This window comes from Danio rerio, chromosome 17 (genome assembly GCF_049306965.1).
Source record: "Danio rerio strain Tuebingen ecotype United States chromosome 17, GRCz12tu, whole genome shotgun sequence".
Classification (NCBI taxonomy): Eukaryota; Metazoa; Chordata; class Actinopteri; order Cypriniformes; family Danionidae; genus Danio; species Danio rerio.
Window position 1 is genome coordinate 16,891,967 of NC_133192.1, and position 24,122 is coordinate 16,916,088.

The 24,122-nt window shown below is 35.3% G+C and overlaps 1 protein-coding gene across 2 annotated transcripts; it reads right to left on the reverse strand.

Moving 5' to 3' along the window:
* Nucleotides 1-2,111: 2,111 nt before the first annotated feature.
* Nucleotides 2,112-22,708, reverse strand: fut9a (fucosyltransferase 9a). Of its 2 annotated transcripts, XM_005169841.5 has the most exons (3): nt 22,314-22,708; nt 10,727-10,806; nt 2,112-6,201 (listed from the first exon to the last, which is right to left on the reverse strand). In XM_005169841.5, the coding sequence occupies exon 3, from the start codon at nt 6,191-6,193 to the stop codon at nt 5,114-5,116; it is 1,080 nt and encodes a 359-aa protein (XP_005169898.1). In that variant the 5' UTR covers nt 6,194-6,201; nt 10,727-10,806; nt 22,314-22,708; the 3' UTR covers nt 2,112-5,113.
* Between the last annotated feature and the right edge of the window lie 1,414 nt (nt 22,709-24,122).

Sequence of the window (24,122 nt, forward strand, 5' to 3'; positions counted from 1 at the left end):
TGCAGTATTAAAAAAATTGACTTTATTACCTATTTTAATGCCTACTTACTGTTAACACACCCTGTATATCTTGCTGTATGTTTACACAACAACAATGTATTTAAAACTGCACAAGAGTTTACTTTGTGTTTTTTTAAATTCAATAAAATCAGCAGATAAAATAATTCCCATTCTTATGCATCTGGAAAAACAATTAAAATGCTGTTATTAGACATATAGCAGGCAAGTAGGTGGCGTTACTTTGTAATGAATCTCTATGTGCATATGCACATAATGTAAGCACGGTCCTGTATCATTGTTGTGGCTGCACCCGCTTCGAATGTTATCACTCCATTGAGTGGGCGTTATAAGTGGTTATCAGCTGATAGATATAAGCCAGTAGGGGCCATCCGCTCTATCAGGTATACTAATAGAGAAAACTCTATGTACACATTTGTTTTTACATTACTGTGATGATTGGGGTTTAGGTTTGGGGTAGGGGTAGACGTTAATAAAATACAAATTATGGCAAATGTAATAGATAATATAAATAATTCTCGTGGTTAATCAGCTATACTAATAGAGAAGTCTCCAGATCCAGATGTGTTTTTACATTAATGTGACGGTTGGGTTGGGGTAGGGGTAGACATTAATAAAATACAATAAAATGGGAAATTTAATAAATAATATAAATAATTCTTGTTAACTTTTGGATGCAGCCGTATGTAATCTATAGATAATTATCCATTTGGATGGATGACAACTAGTACTAGTAGGCACAGAAGGCCCCTACTGGCCCATATCTATCAGCTGATAACCACTGATAACACCCATTTAATCGAGTGATAACATTCAAATCGGCTGCTGATTATTAATAAGTCAAACATAATATGCATGCACCTGATGTCACCATTTTCATGGTATCATAATGGTATCATTTTTTAACAAATTTTGCATGTTTAGAGACCAAAAATGCAGTGTAAATGAGTACTGAGTAATTACAATTACATAGAAAACAAGTAAAATTGCCAAATTCAAAAAAGATTTTTAGATTATTTTACATTTAAAACGAGAGAAAAAATGCACATTTTGTTTGTTTTGTTCTGCCAAATAAATGTATTTAATTAATTAGGATGAATTTACATATTTAGGTAAGATAACTTGTCAAATTAAGTATGATTTATACAATACACCAATAATAAAAATGGTCTAATTACATCTGAGGTAAAAAAAAAAAATAAAATCTTGTTTTAAGGATGTTTAGAGCTTTTACTGCAAATAAGAACACGACAGTATCATCTGCTCAGCTGAAAAAACATCCTCACTGATCAATAACAGAGTTCTTCGCCCTCATCTAATATTAGCCTGACGTACATGTTCGAAAACAGTCCTTCACCACGAAATGAAAGCTGTGCTGAGAAATGCGATGCTGTGAATCCCAGAGATAAAAGATCAGTATGAAAACAAATGAAAACTTTGGCAGCGAACAAATGTTCTAAGCAACTTCAGGATTAGGAAGGAGAGTCGTTATATTTCTCACATAATGATTTCATTTGTCTGGTACATCCGAGCACGTCTAATCATTTGGCAACATTTGGGAAAAAGTTGTCTGCATTCTTGTGAATATGGCACCACCCACACATGACTATGTATATTAGCCTCCTGCTCTTGACTCAACACTTCACTGTTAAACTAAAGTAACATTTAAATATTTCACAGCACACATTGATACTTTAACAGTATCGCATATCCAAGCCATGGAAGCTACTGTACTTATTATAAGCAGTTATTCAGTACGATAAAAACATTATCAGCAACGGTGGACTCCTGGTGTGTTTGTATTCCAGTAGCGAATGCACGTTGGTCACTGCGGTGTCCATTTATATGGCATAGTAAATGATGAGAGTGCATAAAAAAACATCCAAAAACTATGGAAATGAAAGGCAGGTCGTCTCAAAATACATACTATACACATTACATTTACAGTACATAGACATTTTGCACAACATGAGTTCTGTAAACACTGCATAGATGACTCTAGCACTAACATTTACACAATAACCAATGATATATAAATAAAGCTTAAAAATCTGTTTTAGAAAGTGCTCGGTTTTCACATTAAATGGACAGGATTGTTTTTTTTGTATGATGAGTATGAAATTTTAAAGGGCTAGTTCACCCAGAAGCAAATCATTATTTTTTTGTTTAGTCAAATTGATGCAAAAAGTAGAGCTTTCTTCTGCTGAACACGATTAAAAATACTTTAAAAACATTTCTTTTTGAGTGTGCCATTTTGGATACCATTGACTGTAATTGTATAGGCAAATACAGTTGAACCAACTTGTTTTTTAAGTATATTCCTGGAAAAGAAACTTTGGAATGTCAAATGATGGCAGAAATTTCACCTTTTGTTGAACTTTGAATTTTGCACGCATAAAAGTTAGCTTACTTACAAATGCTGGGTGATTTTTGTCAATTAAACAACCAAATGATTGTGTTTGTCCCAACATTCTGAAAACGTAGCCCTAAAGACATTTCTGGAGATTGTGGATTATGTAGCCAGAGGTACGTATGGCTGCATTTTATCTTTAAAATGAATGTTACAGGTTAGTTTAATGCCGTTTCTTTTCACACTTACCAGCTGACCGCTAATCTCCTTATGGACGGCTTTTCCTCTGTTACTAGTTTGTTCAGTTGCTCACCGCATACGTCAGGGGTGTCCAAACTGAGTTTAGCTCCATCTTGCTTCAACACACCTGCCAAGAATTTTCTAGTATATCTAGTAAGACCTTGATTAGCTGGTTCAGGTGTGTTTGATTAAGGTTGGAGCAAAACTCTTCAGGACACCGGCCCTCCAGGACCGAGTTTGGACACCCCTGGCATACGTCAATGGACTTGTAATGTGGAGTGGAGTTGATTATAATAACGTGGTTTAAGTATGGCAAAGAAAAGACCCAGAAAGCAGGTAAGACAAAAGCCAAAAAACAAAATAAACAAGTAAATAACGGTGAGAATGTGGTAAAATGGCTTTTTCTGGCTTTTTTTTTTTTTTTTTGCAAAAACAGCCGGTTGGGTTTAGGGAAGTGGGTGGGCTCTGGTCAACCGGTGCTAGTGATGGGAAGTTTTAATCATTTTACTGACTCAGACTGTTTTGAGTTTGAGTCTCGTTCATTAAGATCAACAAATCTTTTTTCAAGTCATTTTGTCATTTCAAGAGTTCCCAATTAGATGTGCTTGGCATTAATAGCAGGTTTGTCATGCTGTCCCGGGAAAGAACCCTGAGCTCGGAAATAATTGAGCCCAAGGCTCCCACCTGGTTAATAAGCATATAGGAGATCTGAGATCAGTTTAGTCTCAAGAGCTCCCCTTAAAAAAGGGAGGAAAAAAAGATGGGCTGAAAGAGGGGATTCTTCCAAAATGAAGATAAGGCAGTAGGGAAAAATTGGTCCATTCGTTGTAAGCTTGGATCAATCTGATTGGATTATTACTGATTACAGATGAGCAGCAAGTTGTGTTCAATCATATTTTGTGCTCCTCTTGAAATTAGTTTATGAAACTTCTCTTCATCCCATTTGCCAAAATATATTAATAACAATTATTAATGTTACGAGTTGTAAGCTTAACCAATGCACGCAGTCTGAGCAGAAAGGAGCCATGATTCGAGTCTTCTGGTTTTTGAGTCATTCGTTCATCATGTGACAGCATGTAAAGAGATTAATCAAACCTCGAGACTCAAGAAATGAACGGATCAAATCTTTTTCCGGCTCTAAATGCATATGATTGGCTTCTGTCTTTCACGTGATGAATGAATGTATCAAACACGATAGAAGACTTGAACTACTCTTCTACTCCACATGCAAAAATTTGCGCATGTGCGAATGAACGATATACTACTTCTTAAATCACATAAAACGACCTATCACTAGAAAACACTATCGGTTGGGTTTAAGAAGGGAGGGTGGGTGTTGGGGGAGTCAGTCAACAGCAGCCTCTGGTGAATTTATGTGAGAACAGCAGGCACGAATGGCACTCGCGAGAGAAATTTGAGATCTCAAAAAGCATACACAGCAGTCTCTTGGGGATTCATGAAGAACAAAACCTGCAAAAAAAAGTACCTCCTGGGACGTATTTGCTGCTCTCCAGAAATATATTTAGGGGTACGTTTTTAGAATGAGTCTGGGTTGGTTTGTTTATATTTGACACAACTATGGGTTAAAACAACCCAGCATTTTTTTAAATATATACCTTCAGGGCAAAATACATTATTAACGGTCATGTTTTACCCATTTGTAAGATTTAAATCATTTAAAATATCAAAAAATTCAGTGATCACTTGTTCTTTTATAAAACAATAAGTGTCGGTCAGAATACGGTTGTTGTATAACTACTAAATAATAAAGTTACTTTACCCATATTTTACATTTTATTTTTAGAAAAGTTATTTGAGACTATAAAGTAACCTCTTTATTTGCTTTTAATATGTTTTCTATGTATATAAAAAGTCTTTTGTAAATTTTATTTGATGCAGATACCAAAATGGAACACCTCGTTCATGATTTTTGGGTGAATTATCTCATTTAAAAGCATTTAAAGCAAGAAGTTTTTTTTAGATTCAGCCTTTCAAATAAACACACTCTAAAAATAAAAGTTGCCATTACCCAAAATTGGGTGAAATATGGACAAAGTCAAAAAAAAATTGAATTACATTTAAATTACAATTTTAACCCAACGATTAGGTTTATCCATATTTTACCCAACATTGGGTTGCAACAACCCGGCATTTTAGTACATTTATCACTTCTTCAACAATAAAATGCAGGATTTGCTTACATGAATATCTTCTTTTGTGCTCCACAGAAGTCAGAAAGGTGAATAAATTAGTTTTTTAAGCGCACTGCCCCTTTAAATGCATTTTGGTCAATTCTTTTTTTTCTTTGTAATAAATAAAAATGTACTTAGTAAACCTTAAAAATGCATGATTCACATCCATATTCCTAAATGCATGAAACCGAACAACAAAGTATTTGTACATCTACTTTGGGCTGTTTTACAAAAATAAAAGTCTGTAAGTGCTTGCAACAGACCCTCTTCAAGCAACTTTCATTATGAGCTGGTCCAATGGATCAGGTGCAGATTAACCCCAGTACCACTTATCAAGATTGTTAATAGCCTTGTACTCATTGTGCCTTCGGACGTAATCGCAGGCCAAACACGTGTGCTCGGCCCAAAAGTATGCCTTTTTCACCTTAAAGTGTTTGCGCCACTCAAAGTACTTCAGGTAGAGCTCCTCGTTTTTGTCCAGGAACAGCAGGTAATCAGCCAGCTCTTTTGGAGACGGGAAATCATCCACATGAATGAACGCATTACCCTGAACAAAGTTTTGATAGTTCTCCCTTGGTGGCCCGAGAACCACTGGCACGGTTCCGACTGAAAGTGGGTTGTACAGTTTTTCAGTGATATAATCCTTGTGAATGGAGTTTTCAAACGCCAGGTAGAACTTACAGCTCGCGATTGTCGGGAAGTAGTCCTGGTCAGAGATGTACTCGCCAAAAGCCTGTCCGTATGCATGGACCTCAATGTGCTTGTACAATTCGTTGTAGTATTTGACTCGGACGTGATCCGGATTCCAGTTGCTGACGATCCAACAGATGAGCTTGGTTTTGCTTGGTGGCACAAAATCCTCCTCGCCTTGGGCTGCGACGATCGATCCATAAGGCACTTCTATATCAGCATCCTGCCGATAGTTTAGAGTCAAATTGAACAAATTTTCAATTCCGGGTAATTGTGACGAATGTGACGGCGACTCAAAGTTCATCCAGATCCACCTTTGCAGCGTGGGCCGATACGCCGGCGGCATGTTAGATAGGTCGCTGGTGATGTCCCTGTGATGGATGACCACAGCATCCGATTTGTTGTAAAGGTTTCGGTCGGCGGTGACGAAGCAGCCATCGATGCTGAATAGCGAGCTACAGACGTTCAGGTCGTAGGTTTCGCCAAAAGGCCAAAGCCATACCAGGATGGTGGTCTGGTTCTGGTCGCTCCTATTGGAGAGTAGGCTCTTCGCTCGGGCTGTGGAGGTTTCGGACTCGACGGGGCCGGACAACCAGCTTGTTGATGGTTTAATGTACATTAAAAACAGAGTCACGAAGCATCCCAGCAGAAAGATACCGAGCAGGAGGGGTCGTAGAATCCTGTAAGTTGGTGGAGATGGCATACTCTGGCCTTTGGGTGGGAAGCAGACAAAGTCAGGAAGGTGAACTACAAGTCAGTTTGAGTTATTGTATGAAATGGCAATCTATTCTTTAAAATTTAAAACATTCAATCAGAGTGAAGCAGTTTTTTCTTTAAATATTTCCCAAATGATGTTTAACAGAGCAAGACATTTTTCACAGTATTTCCTATAATTCTCTTCTTCTGGAGAAAGTCCTATTTGATTTATATATGCTAGAATAAAAGCAGTTTTTATTTTTTTTTTAAAAACATTTTAAGGTCAATATTATTAGCCCCCTTTTTTGTCAAACTGTCTACAGAACAAAAAAACTGTTATACAATGACTTTCCTAATTACCCTAACTTGCACTGTTAACCTAATTAAACGCCTTTAATTGTTACTTTAAACTGAATACTAGTATCTTGAAAAATATCAAGTAAAATAGTATGTACTGCCATCATAGCAGTGATAAAAATCAATCAATTATTAGAAATGAGTTATTAAAAATATTATGTTTAGAAGTGTGTTTTATTTTAGAAATTGGGGGAAAATATACGTGGGGCTAATAATTCTGATCTCAACTGTACGTTTCAACAATAACTGATAAATTTCTTATGACAGACAGACATGTTGTCAACTCTGAGGTTGTGGATCTGCATCTCAAAACATCTGCTTCTTTAAAATGCAGTTTAAAAACACTGTTTTTTCCCATTGTCACAACCTTGAAACCCGACACTTCAGCTTGTGCGCTGAGCCTTTACTTCTTCCTATTAATATCATTATCTTCTTCAATCAGATGTTCTAAGATTTTCAAAGCATTTCTGAATGAGATGGCAAAGGGAAACATGGTTTGTGTGTCATTAGCAACACATTGTAAGCTGTCTGATAGCAAGCCAAAGGCTAATAATATCAATTACCATTATGTGTCCAACACTAAAAAGAGCAACACATGAGAGTCACTGCTGTTCTGATACAGTGACACCTATGTATAAATCAGTATTTCTCCCCTTACAAAAAATTACTGCAGTTTTTTTTTAAAGGAACACTGCAGTTTTAGATAACTACTGAAAATTGCAGGGTTTTTGGACACAAAGAAACTGCATTGTTTAGGTATATTGCAGTATTACTACAATACAACTGCAGTACTACAATACAACCAACTGCAGTACATCTGCTGCAATACAACTGAAGTACTACTACAGTACATACAGTTGAAGTCAGAATTATTAGCTTTTTTGTTCTTTTTTGAATATTTTCTAAATGATGTTTAACAGATCAAGGAAATTTTAAAAGTATGTCTGATAATATTTTTTCTTCTGGAGAAAGTCTTGTTTGTTTTATTTTGGCTAGAATAAAAGCATTCTTTTATTTTTTAAAAACCATTTAAGGTCAAAATTATTAGCCCCTTTAAGCTATATATTTTTTCGATAGTCAACAGAACAAACCATTGTTATACAATAACTTGCCTAATTACCCTAACCTGCCTAATTAACCTAATTAACCTAGTTAAGCCTTTAAATGTCACTTTAAGCTGTACAGAAGTGTCTTGAAAAATATCTAGTCAAATATTATTTACTGTCATCATGTAAAATATAAAATAAATCAGTTATCAGAAATGAGCTATTAAAACTATTATGTTTATAATTTATAATTTTAAATGTGTTGAAAAAATCTTCTCTCCGTTAAACAGAAATTGGGGAAAAAATAAACAGAGAGGCTGATAATTCTGACTTTAACTGTATGCAGCACAACTACTGCAATAGAATTACTACTACAGTACAACTGCAGTAAAACTACTGAAAAAGTACTGAGGTGATACTACTACTTTAATGCAGTACAACTACTGCTATGTTACTGAAGTACTACAGCTACTATAATGCAGTACTGCTACTGCAATACAACTCAAGTCCTGCTACTGTACAACTGCCATACCGGTATTGCAATACAACTGAAGTACTTCTACAATACAACTGCAGTACAACTACTACTTTTCCTGCTTCAGTTTTATTGCTGAAGTACTACCACAATATATTGCATTGCACTTTGCAGAAGCATAATTAACTATAGATATACATCTGCAATACTGCAATACATAATCAAGCTAAAGTGCACTTTTAATACTGATGTACCTAAGTACAATGATTTTTTTTAACATATCACTATATTGTCCCTCTCTTAGTTTAATTAATGCTACTTCAGTTGTCCTGCAGATTTTACTGCTGTTGAACTTAACTGCATTGTCGTTAAACTGTGTTTATACCTGATTATACTGCAATTTTGCAGTTGCATTTAATTTTGCCACAGTTATCCTTGTAAATAGGCTACTGCTAAAGTACTGTTCAGTTCACTTTGTGTTTGCAAATAAACTCTTCAAATTCTAATAAAAAATTACTTGAATACAAAAAGCATATAATATAAAATATTCTTGGAAGATGTTGAAGAACAAACCCCCAGGAACACCTTTTACCACTCCATTGTCATTAGACTACAGCAGCACAAGTGCAGTAAAGATGTTTACAAGTTTGTTTTTAACTCCAGTTTACTGCAACTTATACAGCTGTTGAACTTTATTGTACTGTATGTGAACTGTGTTTATACTTCATTGTATTGCAATTTTGCAATTGTACTTAATTTAACTGCAGTTTCACTTTTTTACACTGCTGTTGTACTGCAGTTTTACTTCCATTTACTGCAGTTATTTTTGTAAGGGTCTGCTTCCCCAGAATAAGTGTCTGGTTTAAATATACAGCTATTGATTTACAGTGAAGGTACAAAATCTGTTACTGTGGTGGTACCTGTTTAAAAGGTAAGTTTTTGGTCCTAACAGGTGCCTAAAGGTACACATTGATACCTAAAAAGTACAAATGTTTACTGCATAGTAAATTAAAGCTACAAATAGAACAAAAGTGAACTTATAAGTACAACATTGTACCCTAAAGGTACTAATGTTCACTTGAGTGTACGTTTTAAAAAGGTACCGCCCCGGTGACAGATTTTATGTCTATTTCTGAGTGTGTATATGATTTAGTTATGTGTTTGAGTTTAACAATTTCTATTGCAACTACTAGTGATATTCCTTACAACTTTCAAATAAAAATGTTGTCATGTAGAGCATTTTTGCTTAAAATGACACACACACACACACACACACATATATATATATATAGTTTTTTTCAGTATTATTATTTTCTAAATGACAAATTAATATTTGGTGGAATAACACTGATTTTTTTAAGCGCAACAAGTACTAAATAATTATTTATTCTCACAAATTGTCAGTTTGGGAAAAAAAGCCTTAAATGACATTGGTATTAGTAAAAATTTTAAATATTTGTTATTAAACCATTACAGAATTAAACAAATACTGCAATTTTACTCAAAGCCATACATAATAAATACAGTAAATCCAGAGAAACAGTGGACTGTTACATTTTCCATAGCAGTGTAATCTATCAGCAGTCGGTGAAGCCACTGGAAGTGTTTTCAGCAACTATATTTAGTATTTCCAACCAGCGCTGACAGACTCTTCTTTGACCTAAAATGACCCTACAGTATGTGCAAAGTATCTGTCAGACAGAATAGGATATATTTCTGCATATTAATTATTACTAAACCATGATGGATTGTAAACAAAGATGAATGTTGACCCAAAATATGGTCCATTTATGTATAAACGCAGTTATTATCAATAGACTGCACTAAAATTTAAGGTCAATTACCATGTATCTTTTAACTCTGAGCAACAGTATACAATGTAAATCTTGTAAATTCACAACATCCAGTGACATTTCTGTAAATAGTGTGCAAAATAATTGATTATATTATATTATATTATATTATATTATATTATATTATATTATATTATATTATATTATATTATATTATATTAATTTTATTATATTTTGCAAAAGTTAACTGATAATTATACAAAGAAGTTGAAGTTGAAGTCAAAATTAAATTAAAGTTAACAACTTTTCATGCATGTTGACTATAGAAACAATGTACAATGGATGTACAATAGAAATAATGTACAGTAAGTGACTGTACAAACAAAAACATTACTCAGCACAACATAATTACAAAATCACTTTGAATCACTGATTGGCTAGTTGCCTTCGCATACCTTAAACAAGAACTCATTTCTCTTCAGATTCCAGAATGAGCACATTGATGTTTGCAATACATTTGTGGTATATATATACAATATGCTACTGTATTGAAGGTTTGCATAACTCAAACTTTTAATAAGCACAGAAATTCTTGACTTTACATAAATAAGCATTTACATCTTTATAGCATTTGCACTGTAAGACTGCAAGGACGGGTATGAAAACGCAGTCTGGTTTACTCACTGAAATCCGACGTTTTACAGGCAGTGGAATGATTGAGAACATCAGTATGGCATTTTTTTGTACACAATACACTTAAAGTTAAAGAATAGTTTATAAAACAAATTAAGAACTTTGAAGGACAGAAACAAAAGATGAATCTCAAGCAAATCTCAAATAAACATTATAAAAATCTAATAAAAATGTACCTGACAGTTTTGCTGATATCCAGAAGGTAAAATGATTGTATGTCCCAGCTTCTTCTTTTTATAACCAGATGAATGTCAGTCTAAAATAGACATAAAATAGATTAAATCACTGTACAGTCAAATATCAGCTGTTTTATGTCAAGCATTCCCACAAAAAAAAAATACTATAGCCATTTATATTGTTTTTGAACCATACTACAGTAGAGTTCTTGAATTAGTCTGTGGCAATTCTATTCTATTCTGTTCTATTGCTACAACAACTATACTAATATAAACAAATTACCCAGCACTGTAGTTTTCTACTACTACGCTCAGGGGTGGACTTAACCAATAAGTAAGGTAAGCAACCGCTTAGGGCCCTGGGGAAATAGGGGGCCCCAACCAATACTAAGAAGCCTATATTAATTATCCTAAAGCTATCCTATAATTTTGGTTGACGCGGTGGCGCAGTGGGTAGCACATTCGCCTCACAGCAAAAAGGTCGCTGGTTTGAGCCTCGGCTGGGTCAGTTGGCATTTTTGTGTAGAGTTTGCATATTCTCCCCGTGTTGGCGTTGGTTTCCTCTGGATGCTCCGGTTTCCCCCACAAGTCCAAAGATGTGTTTTAGGTGAATTGTGTGAGCTAAATTGTCCATAGTGTGTGAATGAGCGTGTATGGATGTTTCTCAGTCATGGGTTGCGGCTGGAAGGGCATCCGTTGGGTAAAACGTGCTAGATAATTTGGCGGTTCATTCCACTGTGGCGACCCCAGATTAATAAAGGGACTAAGCTGAAAAGAAAATGAATGAATATCTTATAATTTTTCTAGCATATTTTGTAAAATTTTTCTATAACCATTAAGATTTTATTGTTATTATTTCTTTTTCTAAACCGCAGTCCCCCATAAATAGTGGAATATTTTTTCCGTACTGCACATGCAAATATTAATATCTAATCACAAATCAGAAGTATAGCTGATTGACTGTACATGGTTTTTAACTTTGTGTTTTTTTGTGAGTTTATTGTATTTAATATTATAATAAGAAGGTTCCAGTTAAAATATATTTTTAACATGTATTTTATTTACAAAAAAAAAAAAAAAAATCTAGAGAGAAAAAAATCAGTTTTGATGCTAGGGCCCCATACCTAGAATTGCAAATCACTCAGTCGACTACACTACAATATCCTGTCACAATAACCAGCAATCCAAGCTTGTCGATAATAATGAATCATTTACTTTCAGCCAGGACTACTAATCTGTGACCAGATGGACTACAAATCCATTTATGCACCACACACTTACACCTGTTCCGGTTTCCCACTAATTGCTTTACGACACGTTTTTCCTAGCCTTGGTGGTTTTGACATTCGCTTTGTTTTTTTTGTTTATTGTTTAATCAAAAAAAATATCTAGTATAACGTATGTTATGGTTCAAAAACACTATCATATTTACTATAAATTACTAAAGTAATTTTTCATGTGTGTTTTAAGAACTAAATCCACAGACAAACTAAGCAAAGTATTAAATAAATACAGTTAATATTGGCCCTGTTAACTTTGTTCTCACAAATAAACTGCATCACTACAAAAAAACATACAGAAAATCAGGAGCAGATTTAACCAAGGCCCCGAGAAATCTGGTGGCCCCCAATAAATATATAGAAGTATAAATTTTACCTATAAACTATATACAGTATAACAACCTTTTCTATTATATTTTGTATAGTGAGACTTAAACAAATACAATTTTAACGTAATTAAATATTATTTAGTAGTACACAATCAAATGTTATATTATTACACTCTCAGAAATAAAGGTACGCGAGCTGTCACTGGTGTGGTACCTTTTTAAAAGGTACACGTTTGTCCTTGAATCCATATTGGTACCTCAAAGTGTATATTAGTACCTACAAATTTTAAGAGGAACACTTTTGTATTTTTTTATGTACTAATATATACCCCTGATGTATTAATATGAACCTTTTAGGTACAAATTTGTACCTTTTGAAAAGGTACCACCCCATTGGCAGCTCGCGTACCTTTATTTCTGAGAGTATATAATAATGTTATGTAATAATAGTATAACATATATATATGTCCATCATGGAACAGTCCAGCAGTCAAATTAAAAAAAAAAGTTTTCCCCTCGTTCCAGTTTATGCTTAAAATAGCATTACAGTTATCACAAGCTGACACCATATAATAAACAAATAAATATTACATTAAGAAGCCAATAAATATGAAATATTCTGTTTGTTTAGTTTGCTTCAATGAACTAAATAGACTGCACAGGGACATCTGCCAATAAAAACATCTTCACAGCTTTAACTTAATCATATTCTGCTCTGTTTGACTGGGTGTCAAATCTCTGACACACATATGCAAATGCAGATCTATTGAAGCACACATCTGACCATTCTGTGGTTCACACAGAAATTAAATCCACTATTGATTTATGCTCCCTAAGGCCATGCAAGATGTAGACTTTTTTTCGTCAATAAAACATTAGAGGCAATTTCTTTTAGCTGAAAATGTGATCCTTGGGGATTCATAAAAAACTAGTCTAGGTACAGTACTGCCAGTGCCTTGAGAGTCGAAAGAATCACAAACAGGAAAAACAAAAATAATAGAAACTGAACATTATACTATATAATACTTTTTCTTCAGGATTCCTTCAGACAGGAATATATTCTATTATATACATAGATATACTCTGTATATTAATTATTACTGTGCATGATGTGCGTGTGTGTGTGTGTGTCTATTGCACATTGTAAACAAAGATGAATCACAACACAAAATATGGTCCAATATGTATGAATGCAATTAATATTAATACCTTTCATTAAAATTTAAGGTCTTATATTATGCATTTTCTTACACAGAGCCAGTGCCATTTATATATATATATATATATATATATATATATGTATATAAAATGTCATTAATCATTCATTTATTCATTTTCCTTTGGCTTAGTCCCTTATTTATCAGGGGGCCCCACAGCGGAATGAACCGCCAAGTATTCCGGCATGTTTTTTATGCAGCGGACGCCTTCTTGCTGCTACCCAGAACTGGAAAACACCCATATACTCTCATATTCACACACATATGCTACAGTCAATTTAGTTTATTCAATTCACCTGTACCACATGTCTTTGTACTGTGAGGAAAACCGGAGCACCTTGAGAAAACCCATGCAAACGGGGAGCAAATGCAAACTCCACACAGAAATGCCAACTGACTCAGCCAGGGCTCGAACCAGGGACCTTCTTGCTGTGAGGTGACAGTACTACCCACCGAGCCACCATACCACCCTAAAATGTCATTCTGTTATATATAAATGACTTAAATTTAAGTTATTTTTTTATTTGTTAAAACATTGAATATTTTTACCAACATTTAAGACGGTTTTTAGGTTTCAAAACATGCTGCATGTCTTAAAACAAAAGTAAAATCTGTGACTCCATTAAAACAATTGGTCTGTGCAAAAAACTGAACACTATTTACAACAGTATTACCAAAAGTATTATTCCAGCCTGAGACCATAATGTATCATTAGGAGCCACTGGTATTAATCCAGAGTGTATTTTAAAGGCTTGGTTGTGTTTGTAGGATGTAAAGCAATGTGTGTTTAAGCTTCATTTGTAGAAAATCCAGTTTTTTCATATATCTTTGCTTACATACAGCTAGTCAGCTAACATGAAAACAGCTGTCATATTTCCTAGTTCCCCTGAAAGGCCCGCCCTCAAGAGGCTCTGGTTGGTCAGCTAACATAATGTGCCGTGATTTGCGGATCTGCTCCACTTCACCAGGAGGCCCCACGCCTCTACTAGCTCTACCCTACTCTCTAAAACAAAATCTGACTAATGTCTTTCATAATTATTTAGGTTATAAGCATATGTAAGTAATACGAAACATTCACATATCTTTTAAGAGAAGTAGACGCAGGGAAATCGACCGCATAGACAGACAATACAGCACTGGTGAAGATTGTGGATGTTTACAGGGGTTTGACAGATTAATAAGAATAGCTAAATAAAGGTTTTATGACATCACTAGTCTGGATGTATTTTTTGTAGTCCCCAAACTTTATTCGCTGTTGGCTTTGCTAAGCTAACTGCAAAAGCCAATATCTCCTTTTTCATTAAACTTTAAGTGTCTTAAATTCAGAGATTTTGTTTTTTCACACAGCTACATTACACATTAACTAAATGAATGAATGAATGAATGAATAAAATGTGATATCGTAGTGGACCACCCCTTTAAGGACCACAGTTTAAGCTAACCATCTCCTTTAATGTTATTTGATGGTCTGAGGGTTAGTAAATTAACAACAATTGTACATTTTTGGCTGAATTATCACATAATTTTTTACATTGTATCAAAAAACTTGTCCCCCCTCCCATCTCCCACAACAGCCTACACTCACATCGCATTCGGGCCTGAGCACGCTCACGTCATCGATGATGTGCTGTTCAGTGTGGAAGCGCTCTCGCTCAGTACAGTGGACATTTCTTTAGTTATATAGTTTTAGTTGTTTAATATGCAGTGACACACAGTCAAATATTTCGCCGAACAGATCCGCCACTTTTGACGCTGTCCTCGTGCTGCAGGAATTAGGAGGTTTGCTGAAGGTGCAGCTGTCATGCAGTGAGAGGTTTGCCTCTTTAATAATTTACAACAGTTTGCAATCGTTGAACAGTAAGTGATTGATTAATCCACAGGATTCCCTTAAAAGTCACGTCTCGTCTTCAGTTTCGGGCTCAGAAGCGTTTTGCACTCACAAGCTGAGCTCAAGTGAACCGCGCTCTGGCACACCGCTTCCAACCGCGCCAGGGCCGGCCAAGTGAACTGCGCCTGAGCCCGATTCAGAGCACTCATACAGTACTTCAAAAACGATCTGGGAAATGGGGCTGAGCTTGGTTCGGATGGCATAGTGTAAGTACGCCCTTAGTTAACAGTAGCCTATGTTTCGTAAATACTGTATATCTAGTTAATAACTGTAAATTGACTTGCCTAGAATTACCGGCATGACACCTTTGTTGACATTACTATAGTTCTTTTTTAGTTTTTTAATTAGTTTTGTACATTAACGTTTAATGTTACATCTAATTTTGATAAATAATCATTCATTCATTAATTTTCTTTTCAGCTTAGTCCCTTTATTAATCTGGGGTCGCCACAGTGGAATGAACCGCCAACTTATTCAGCATATGTTTTACGCAGCGAATGTCCTTCTAGCTGCAACCCATCACTTGAAAATTGATAAATAATGTTTATTGCATTATTTAATTTTTATTTGTGTTACCCTGATGGTGTTGAGTAGTTGTGTGAATGACACCCAGCACCTTCTATATATTAGCTTATTTCTCTGCTCCTGGGAAAAGTTGTTTGTGATGAGATTTTGTTCATCATATGACTTTCTCATCACCTGTGTACAGTTGTGTTTTCGTCTCTGTAACAAAGGTATGATTTGTAGATGTTCATACTTCAAAACACTGATGTAAAACTATAAAATAATGAAACGCAGTAGTTTACTGTAGAATTTAAAAAATGATTTGAAGTTTTCTGCTGTATTTTTAACAGTAAACCTCTGGCATATACACCTGCTGTTTTTTTTTTACATTAAATTTTATGGATTTTTTTATTTTTTTTTTACAATATGGGTTGAAAATGACTAAAATATGAGTTTCATTGACTAAACAAACAAATAAAACAAAAACATGACAATGAAAAACATGTTAAATACAGTAAAGGATTCTTAATAAATCCTATTCCTAATATTCTAAATTCTAAATAAGATTCTTAATAAGATTTGATTGAAAATATAGACGTAAGTAGTTAATATAGAGGTTTTTCTGTTCAGGCTCCTGAAATATTCCCTATCTAACACGCCTACATCTTATATTCATAATGCATTCCGCCTGTGGGGTTTTACACACGCGTTTTACACTGCGCTACGTTGAGAAATGAGCTTAGTTTCATCTCCGCAGTGTCCATTTGCCATTAATCCACGCGTGGACACGTGTAAGAGCTGTTTAAAAGGTTTATCAGTGCATTTGTGACTCAATCATCTTATATCACAGAGAAAGCTCTCAGTAAATGATCCGGGGCCACAGATGAGGCTTCTGGGAAATAGATTACACACCTGTTAAATCAAACATCGGTCACATCTAGCACATAATAGAATATAATTACTGCTAATACATGTTACATTTCGCTACGTTTAGAAAGTTGTCAATAATCAGCTGTTTAAAGGCCCTGCGGGGCGATTTAATGGTCCTGAGGGAGAGTCTTTTAGTTTGTATAGTGTTTGGCATTGAGTATCCTGTTTCCTAGTGGGTAATCCATTTTTATTTTTTTTTTTGCTTGAAATATATACAAAAAGCCAGAGCTGCAATGGGCTATTCAGAGTGACAACCAGTCGATGTGACTAAGTGAGATAAATTTTTTGGAGGTTTATTCTTTGTCGAATGGTAAATGAAAGAACTGTCAATGTGAGCAATCAATACAATCTCAGACCTTAATCCTATTCAAAACTGGTCTTTGATTGTACTCTTTACATTTAGACAGGATGAGTTTCACTGATGTGTTTTGTGATTTTATATTACCACTAGGGCCGCACAATACAGAACATTTCCAGTGGATGTAAACATAAGTATTGGTCCCAATGTATTTCCAGTTTTACATTTTTATTTCTATACGTAGCTTCTGGGAATGCAAAAAGAGCCACATATTGATAAACAATGTTATGATGGCTGTTTTAACATTAAGATATGATTGAATTGCCTCATGTTACAGTAAGGAAATAATTAAAAAATAAGCAGGAAATGTTCATGGGCTAATAACATGACCACATTGAAATGGTCTATATCGTTTTAGCATCGATATCGTAAGGTGTGCATCTGCAATTGTCACATCGCAAAGATATGCAATGTCCAGTCTGAATTATAGTTGACCAGTAGCTACAGAATTGTATTTGATCATTGTATTTGTACAAAATGTATATGATGTATGCACTAAAACATTGTTCTTAGAATTTTTGCCTTGTTTCTAGTCCAAAATCTACACATCAAAGTGAAAAGCTGATTATTTTACTCACCCCACTGGCAGATAATTTGGCTTGTTTTAAGAGAAATCTCTTAATTGTGACTTATTACTTTTGACGGTAAAAACAAAACAATATTTTTACTTGCTTTTTTGTTGTTTGGAAAGGAAACAAGAAAAAACAAAGTTAGCAAAGCATTTTTTATTGTGGTTATTTAAGTTCTGTTCCTGAATACTGTTAGACTCCCCAGAAAATCATCAAATGTAAGCTATCTTATGAAACGGTATTCATATTGCAATATTTAAAATAACATATTGCAATTTCAGATTTTTCTAATATTGTGCAGACCTAATTCCTACTAAATCTGTCGTTTGTATTTTATCACACAACATCTGTTGTAATTCCAAAGTAAATTACTCTATTACAACTACAGTACCTTCTACTGTTTTTTGAGACTGTGATTGCTGACATAATAATAATAATAATAATAATAATAATAACTTTTATCCTTGTCTGTTTTGGCCAGTGTTTTCACACATTTTCTGCTGGGAGTTTGCCATTATTCTTTATAGATGTCGATGTGTTTTCTTCTAGGTGAAGAAATAAAATAATTAATAGTGTGTTCGAGTCATATTGGATAAGTTGTATTTAAAAAGTGAACGTACCACAAAATTGTTTTTACGAGTGGGAAACTCGAGCCAGATCAGAGTAATCTTTTAAACCAGGTGAGATTTCTTGCCTTACACACAGATGTGGACAAAATTCCATTGAATTAAGAAAAACTACAGTGGTCACTGAAATAAGTCACTCATTTATTCATTTTTCTAAGGCTTAGTCCCTTATTTATCAGTGGTCACCACAGTGGAATGAACCACATACTATTTCAGCATATGTTTTTTATGCAGCGGCACCCTTCCAGCTGCAATCCAATACTGGGAAACACCCATACACTCTCACATTCACACACACACTCATACACTACGGCCATTTTTGCTTATCCAAATTCAGCTATAGCGAATGTCTTTAGACTGTGGGGAAAACCGGAGGACCTGGAGGAAACCCACATGGGAGATTACAGGGAGAACATGCAAACTCCACACTGAAATGCCAACTGGCCCAGCTGGGACTCAAACCAGTAACCTTATTTCTGTGAGCCAACAGTGCTAACCAGTGAAATAAAAGTGCCATCTGAAATAAAAGTAATGATGATTAATCAAAAAGACTGAAGATAAACTAATGAACATCTTATATTGCTTTAGAATTATGGTTCAGTTAAAAAAGACAAACTAATCAAACTAGCCTGGAATATATTGAAGGGTATCTAAAAATGATCATGGTTTTACTAAAAAAATAGATCAACGAAACTAAAAAGCAGTGTTGTAGTAAATTAGCCATGCTTTTGATTTTCAAGTCATAATGTAACCATGGTGTTTGTAGTAAAAATGTGATTGTATTCATGTGAATCAGTTCACCAGATTACTACACTTTTACCAATAATGAAATATAAGTGATAATCATTTCTTTATGTAGTAATGTAATTACTTCTTTCAGCAGTCAGTTCTATAAAATAGGATGTAATGGAAACAGAGCACATGATGTCTGGATCTAGAAAGCAGACCTCTCATCTCTGTAATAAACATGTTAGTCCCATCTGAATTGTAACTATAACTGTTTTGAAAACTAGTCACATGTGAATAGGCCTTTTGTAGCTGCACTATACTTTCCAATGTCATTATATGATGTAGGAAAATGGCACATCATCATTGTGAGGCGAACAAATCCCGATTGTACCGTAACTTTAGCAAAGCAGCATGCAATGCCACTCTATGAAGATTATCACAAGATATGTCATGTTACGTATGCTGTAAAAACACCTGCTCAATCTTAAATATGTGTCATTTACTCTGATTAAACCTTTTTCTTTTTTGATGAAATTTAAATCCCAGCTAATGTATTGTAAATTTGTGTGTTTTTAGTTTGATACCACCACTGAGGTCCACCTGTTTCACCAAGGTTCACTCATTTTTAAATTCCTGACCTGATTGAAATGTGTGATCCTGTTAAAGCCAACAGTAGTGTTGTGGATATTACCAGTTTCAAGGTAAACCTCGCTAAATGTTGTGAAGGTTACTATTACTATTTCAAATTTTCATTATCATTTAAACCGTGATTGATTATGATGATTTTGTTAATGCATGCTAACTTCTGTAACATTGCAATTAGCTAATCGAAAAAGGCTGCAATGTACAGTAAATCCATGATTATATTAATATTTATATTTTATTCATTTCATTTAAAGTGTGTGCTGCACATTATTAAGAATACGGAGCTGAAGCTTGACTCAAAACAAAACAAAACACAATCTCACGGCAATTTGTAACTTTTTGATTTAGTGACTAATTCGTACGATCTCATTCATTCATTTTCTTTTCGGCTTAGTCCCTTTATTAATCTGGGGTCACCACAGCGGAATGAACCGCCAACTTATCCAGCACATTTTTACGCAGCGGATGCCCTTCCAGCCGTTACCCACCTCTGGGAAACATCCACACACACACTCATTCACACTCATACACTATGGACTATTTAGCCTCACCAATTCACCTATACCACATGTCTTTGTACTGTGGGGGAAACCGGAGCACACTGAGGAAACCCATGCGAACGCAGGGAGAACATGCAAACTCCACACAAAAACGCCAACAGACCCATCCGAGGCTCGAATCAGTGACCTTCTTGCTGTGAGGTGACAGCACTGGTGCGATCTCATTTATACAATTAAGTACGATTTGCTCATCCACCAATGAAGGTTGGGTTTAGGGGCGGGGTTGGGTGCCATGCCTCCTTTTTAAAATCGTACATTTCTGGATGACTGAACTTGTACGAATTCGTACAAATTAGCCACTTAACTGACAAAGCATCAAATAGTTACGTTTCCGCATGAGATCAGGCTTTCAGATTGCACAACCCTTTTTGGCTTAAAGCATCTTTGAGTAGTAGTTTTTCAAGTGCAGATTTAATAAACAATACCTTGAATTACCTAATGTTATCTCACAGTAATTTGCAACTTTTTAATTTCCCCCAAAGACGGTTGCGTTTAGTAGCAAGGCTGGGTGACACACCTCCTTTTAAAAATCGTACATCTTCGTACAACTGAATTTGTATGAATTTGTACAAATTAGCCACAAAAATGACAAAATGAGGGTTGAGTTTAGGGGTGGTGTTGGGTGCCACACCTCCTTTTTAAAATCGTACATTTTAATATAACTGTACTTGTATGAATTCGTATAATTCGCCACTAAGCTAACAAAATGTAAAATAGTTACGTTTCCCTTATGAGATCAGGCTGTCAGGTCGCATAACCCTTTTGGCTTAAAGCATCTTTATGCAATATGAAAAACAATGCAAACATGGATGCTTGAGAAGTAGTCCCCCAATAAGGGTTGGGTTAAGGGCCGGGGTTTGGTGCCACACCTCCTTTTAAAAATGTACATTTTCATATGACAACTTGTGTGAATTCCTATTAATTAGCCAGTAGGCTGACAAAATGAAAAATAGTTACGTTTCCTTGTGACATCAGACAAACATAAGTAAACTAAACAAATCCAAAATGCAGGGGTCCATGTTTACATTATCACAAAATTCCATAAATCCGCAAATTTTTAATTGTCATTTTTTTATTTTAAGACACCAAACTTGGTGGAATTAAGTGTGTGTGTGACATATTTACATTTTACTTTAATCATTGAACATATTTTTGTTATTTAGCGTATTTTTCAGGTAATTTTAACAAAACTAAGATAATATTGATAACCATGGTGCTTTTAATCACTATCATCGTGATATGAAATGACACTCCTATAGTCAACAGCTAGATCAACAAGGTTGCATCTTTCTGGCAGTGTTTAAGAAAAAGCCCTTTTCTGTATTAAATGTGTTGTGATGTATTTGGGACACAGAGTTGCACGCTGGTACTGCTTCAGTGTTCACGTCTAATAAATATAGAAGATGTGCATGAAGGACGAGAAGATGAAAAGAAGAAGAAGATGCAAAACAATTAAATATGAAGCATTTGTGTGGATTATTTAGCAGGCTACACGCAAAACTCGCGTCTCTCCCATCAGCGACATGATGTTAATATATTTAATGAACGCGCATCTCAAAGCATCCCAAATGAACGTGTTCTGTGCAAGGTGATGTGTTTCGCCAGGGATGCTGAAGGTCATCTTAAAACACACTGTCTCATCTGACATATCACTACACGAAATATGGATTTTCTTAAATATGCCATGCTCCCTCTCTTTCTCTCTCTGAATACATCTCGACCGCTTTGTCTATTTTAAGCAAAACCGCATCGTAGCTATCCTGAAAGGACGCATGAAGCATCCCGTGAGAACCAATGTCCCTATGCTCGTGTCGTGTTTAATTATTATAACTCAAAAATCCCTCAAGAGATGAATGAAAAAATGATATGATATTTAAAACCCGTGCTCGTGTCGTGCACGAAATGCAAAGCACACAGGTATAACCTTCATATCGGTAAATCGTTCGTCTCACCTCTCCATCAGCAAACATCCTCGAGGGAAAGCCGCATCATGCGCTTCTCTTATTTACATCCCACACACTCACGCATATCGGAATGGTGCCGAAAGACCTCGGATGATATTCGGAGAGGATGCACCTGAACCCATAGCCTTCGCGTCAGAGCATCACCGCATGTTGCAATGTGTCCGCAATGGTGACAGACCTCGGATCGGCGCGTGCGAGTCAAAACATGCACATATCCTGTGGGTCAGAAACGGAGCAAGTGCGTCGCTGAGAAAGACGCCATGTAACGCCGCGTGTGATGTGATGTAGAATAATGTCCCCCTCCCCGCACGCGCCCGGATACCTTTCCAGTGTCAGTGCTGCTGCTGCTCGTGTGCATGGATGCAATTATAGATTTAGAGAGTGTGTGCGTGTGCGTGTGTGTGTGTGTGTGTGTGCGTGTGCGTGAGCGTGCGTGAGTGTGTGTGCAGTTAATTCATTCAAATGCAAAAATGCAAAGAAATGCATGGGATGGATGGGAAAGGAAATATGCTACAGCAGCGTTAGACTGGATTATGTATGTAGGAAAGGATTATTCCTTTGTTCATCATCTTTGCTGTTTGAATTCGGAGCCTATTTCAGTCAGTGTGCTATTTATATATGATTTGTGGTGTATTTTAAAAGCCTTTGATTAAAAAAAGACTAATGTTCTTTAATTGAATTATTGATTAATGGTATTAACATTACACGGCTATAAATATGCAATTTTGTGATTACGTAATTGAGAAAAGAATGAACACTAATGATTTATTAGATTAAAATGTCTTATCTGATTATTTCTGAAAACAATCTGATGAGTTTTTGATTATATTATTTATATTTTGTTTTATATATATATCCTTATATAGCCTTATTTTAGCCAAGGCCAATTGTTTAGATGTCTATTAGACATGTTTTAAAAACAAATATGCTTGGGTCTGTATTTAAAGAGATGATTGTGTATGAAAGTTTTGAAAATACTCTGTTAAGCTCATCTGGCACCAGCAATCATCGCCTTTCTTCCCCATTCTGATGCTCATATTTAAGTAGCATGTCTATACTGAGCTCCACCACAAATTTAAATTGAAATTATTTATTGTTCATTTAATGAAATCGTTTCATTTTGATACCAGGACAATGACAGACAATTATTTTGGTCATACTTTATGTCAGGTTTTTTTAAAAGGCACTTATTTACCCCTTTTTCAAGATTTAAGATAAGTCGTATGTGTCTCCAGAATGTGCAAAGTTTCAGCTCAAAACACCTATCAGATTATTTATTATACCTTTCAGAATGATGAATTTTCTGCTCTTAACACATTGTAGCTGTTTTTGTTGCCTGTGCCTTTAATGCTAGGTCTCTCCGCCCACCATTCCCACTTGTCTGTCAGTGTGTCTCATTTACATTTACATTTACATTTAGTCATTTAGCAGACGCTTTCATCCAAAGGACACACGTCCTGTCTTGTCTCCGTCAGATAAACATCACAGTGACAGACATAAAGGAGGCAGATCTCATGTAACATTCGGAAAAAATGCTACAGTTAGAACTTTCCCAATGATTATTTGATGTATTTGTTGTGGACTTAATTCAAGTATTCTGCAACGATGAGTCACACACAATGTCATAACATAGTTCATGCACAAACACAAACACAAGTTCGCATGTTTAACCTTACACTGTTTTTGCATAACTCATGTGACAGGATACACGTTAATATTCACTGCTGTATGGATATCCGTTATGTTCATGTACAAAATAAACCTGACTTAACGTCCACAAACCGGGATTGAACGCGG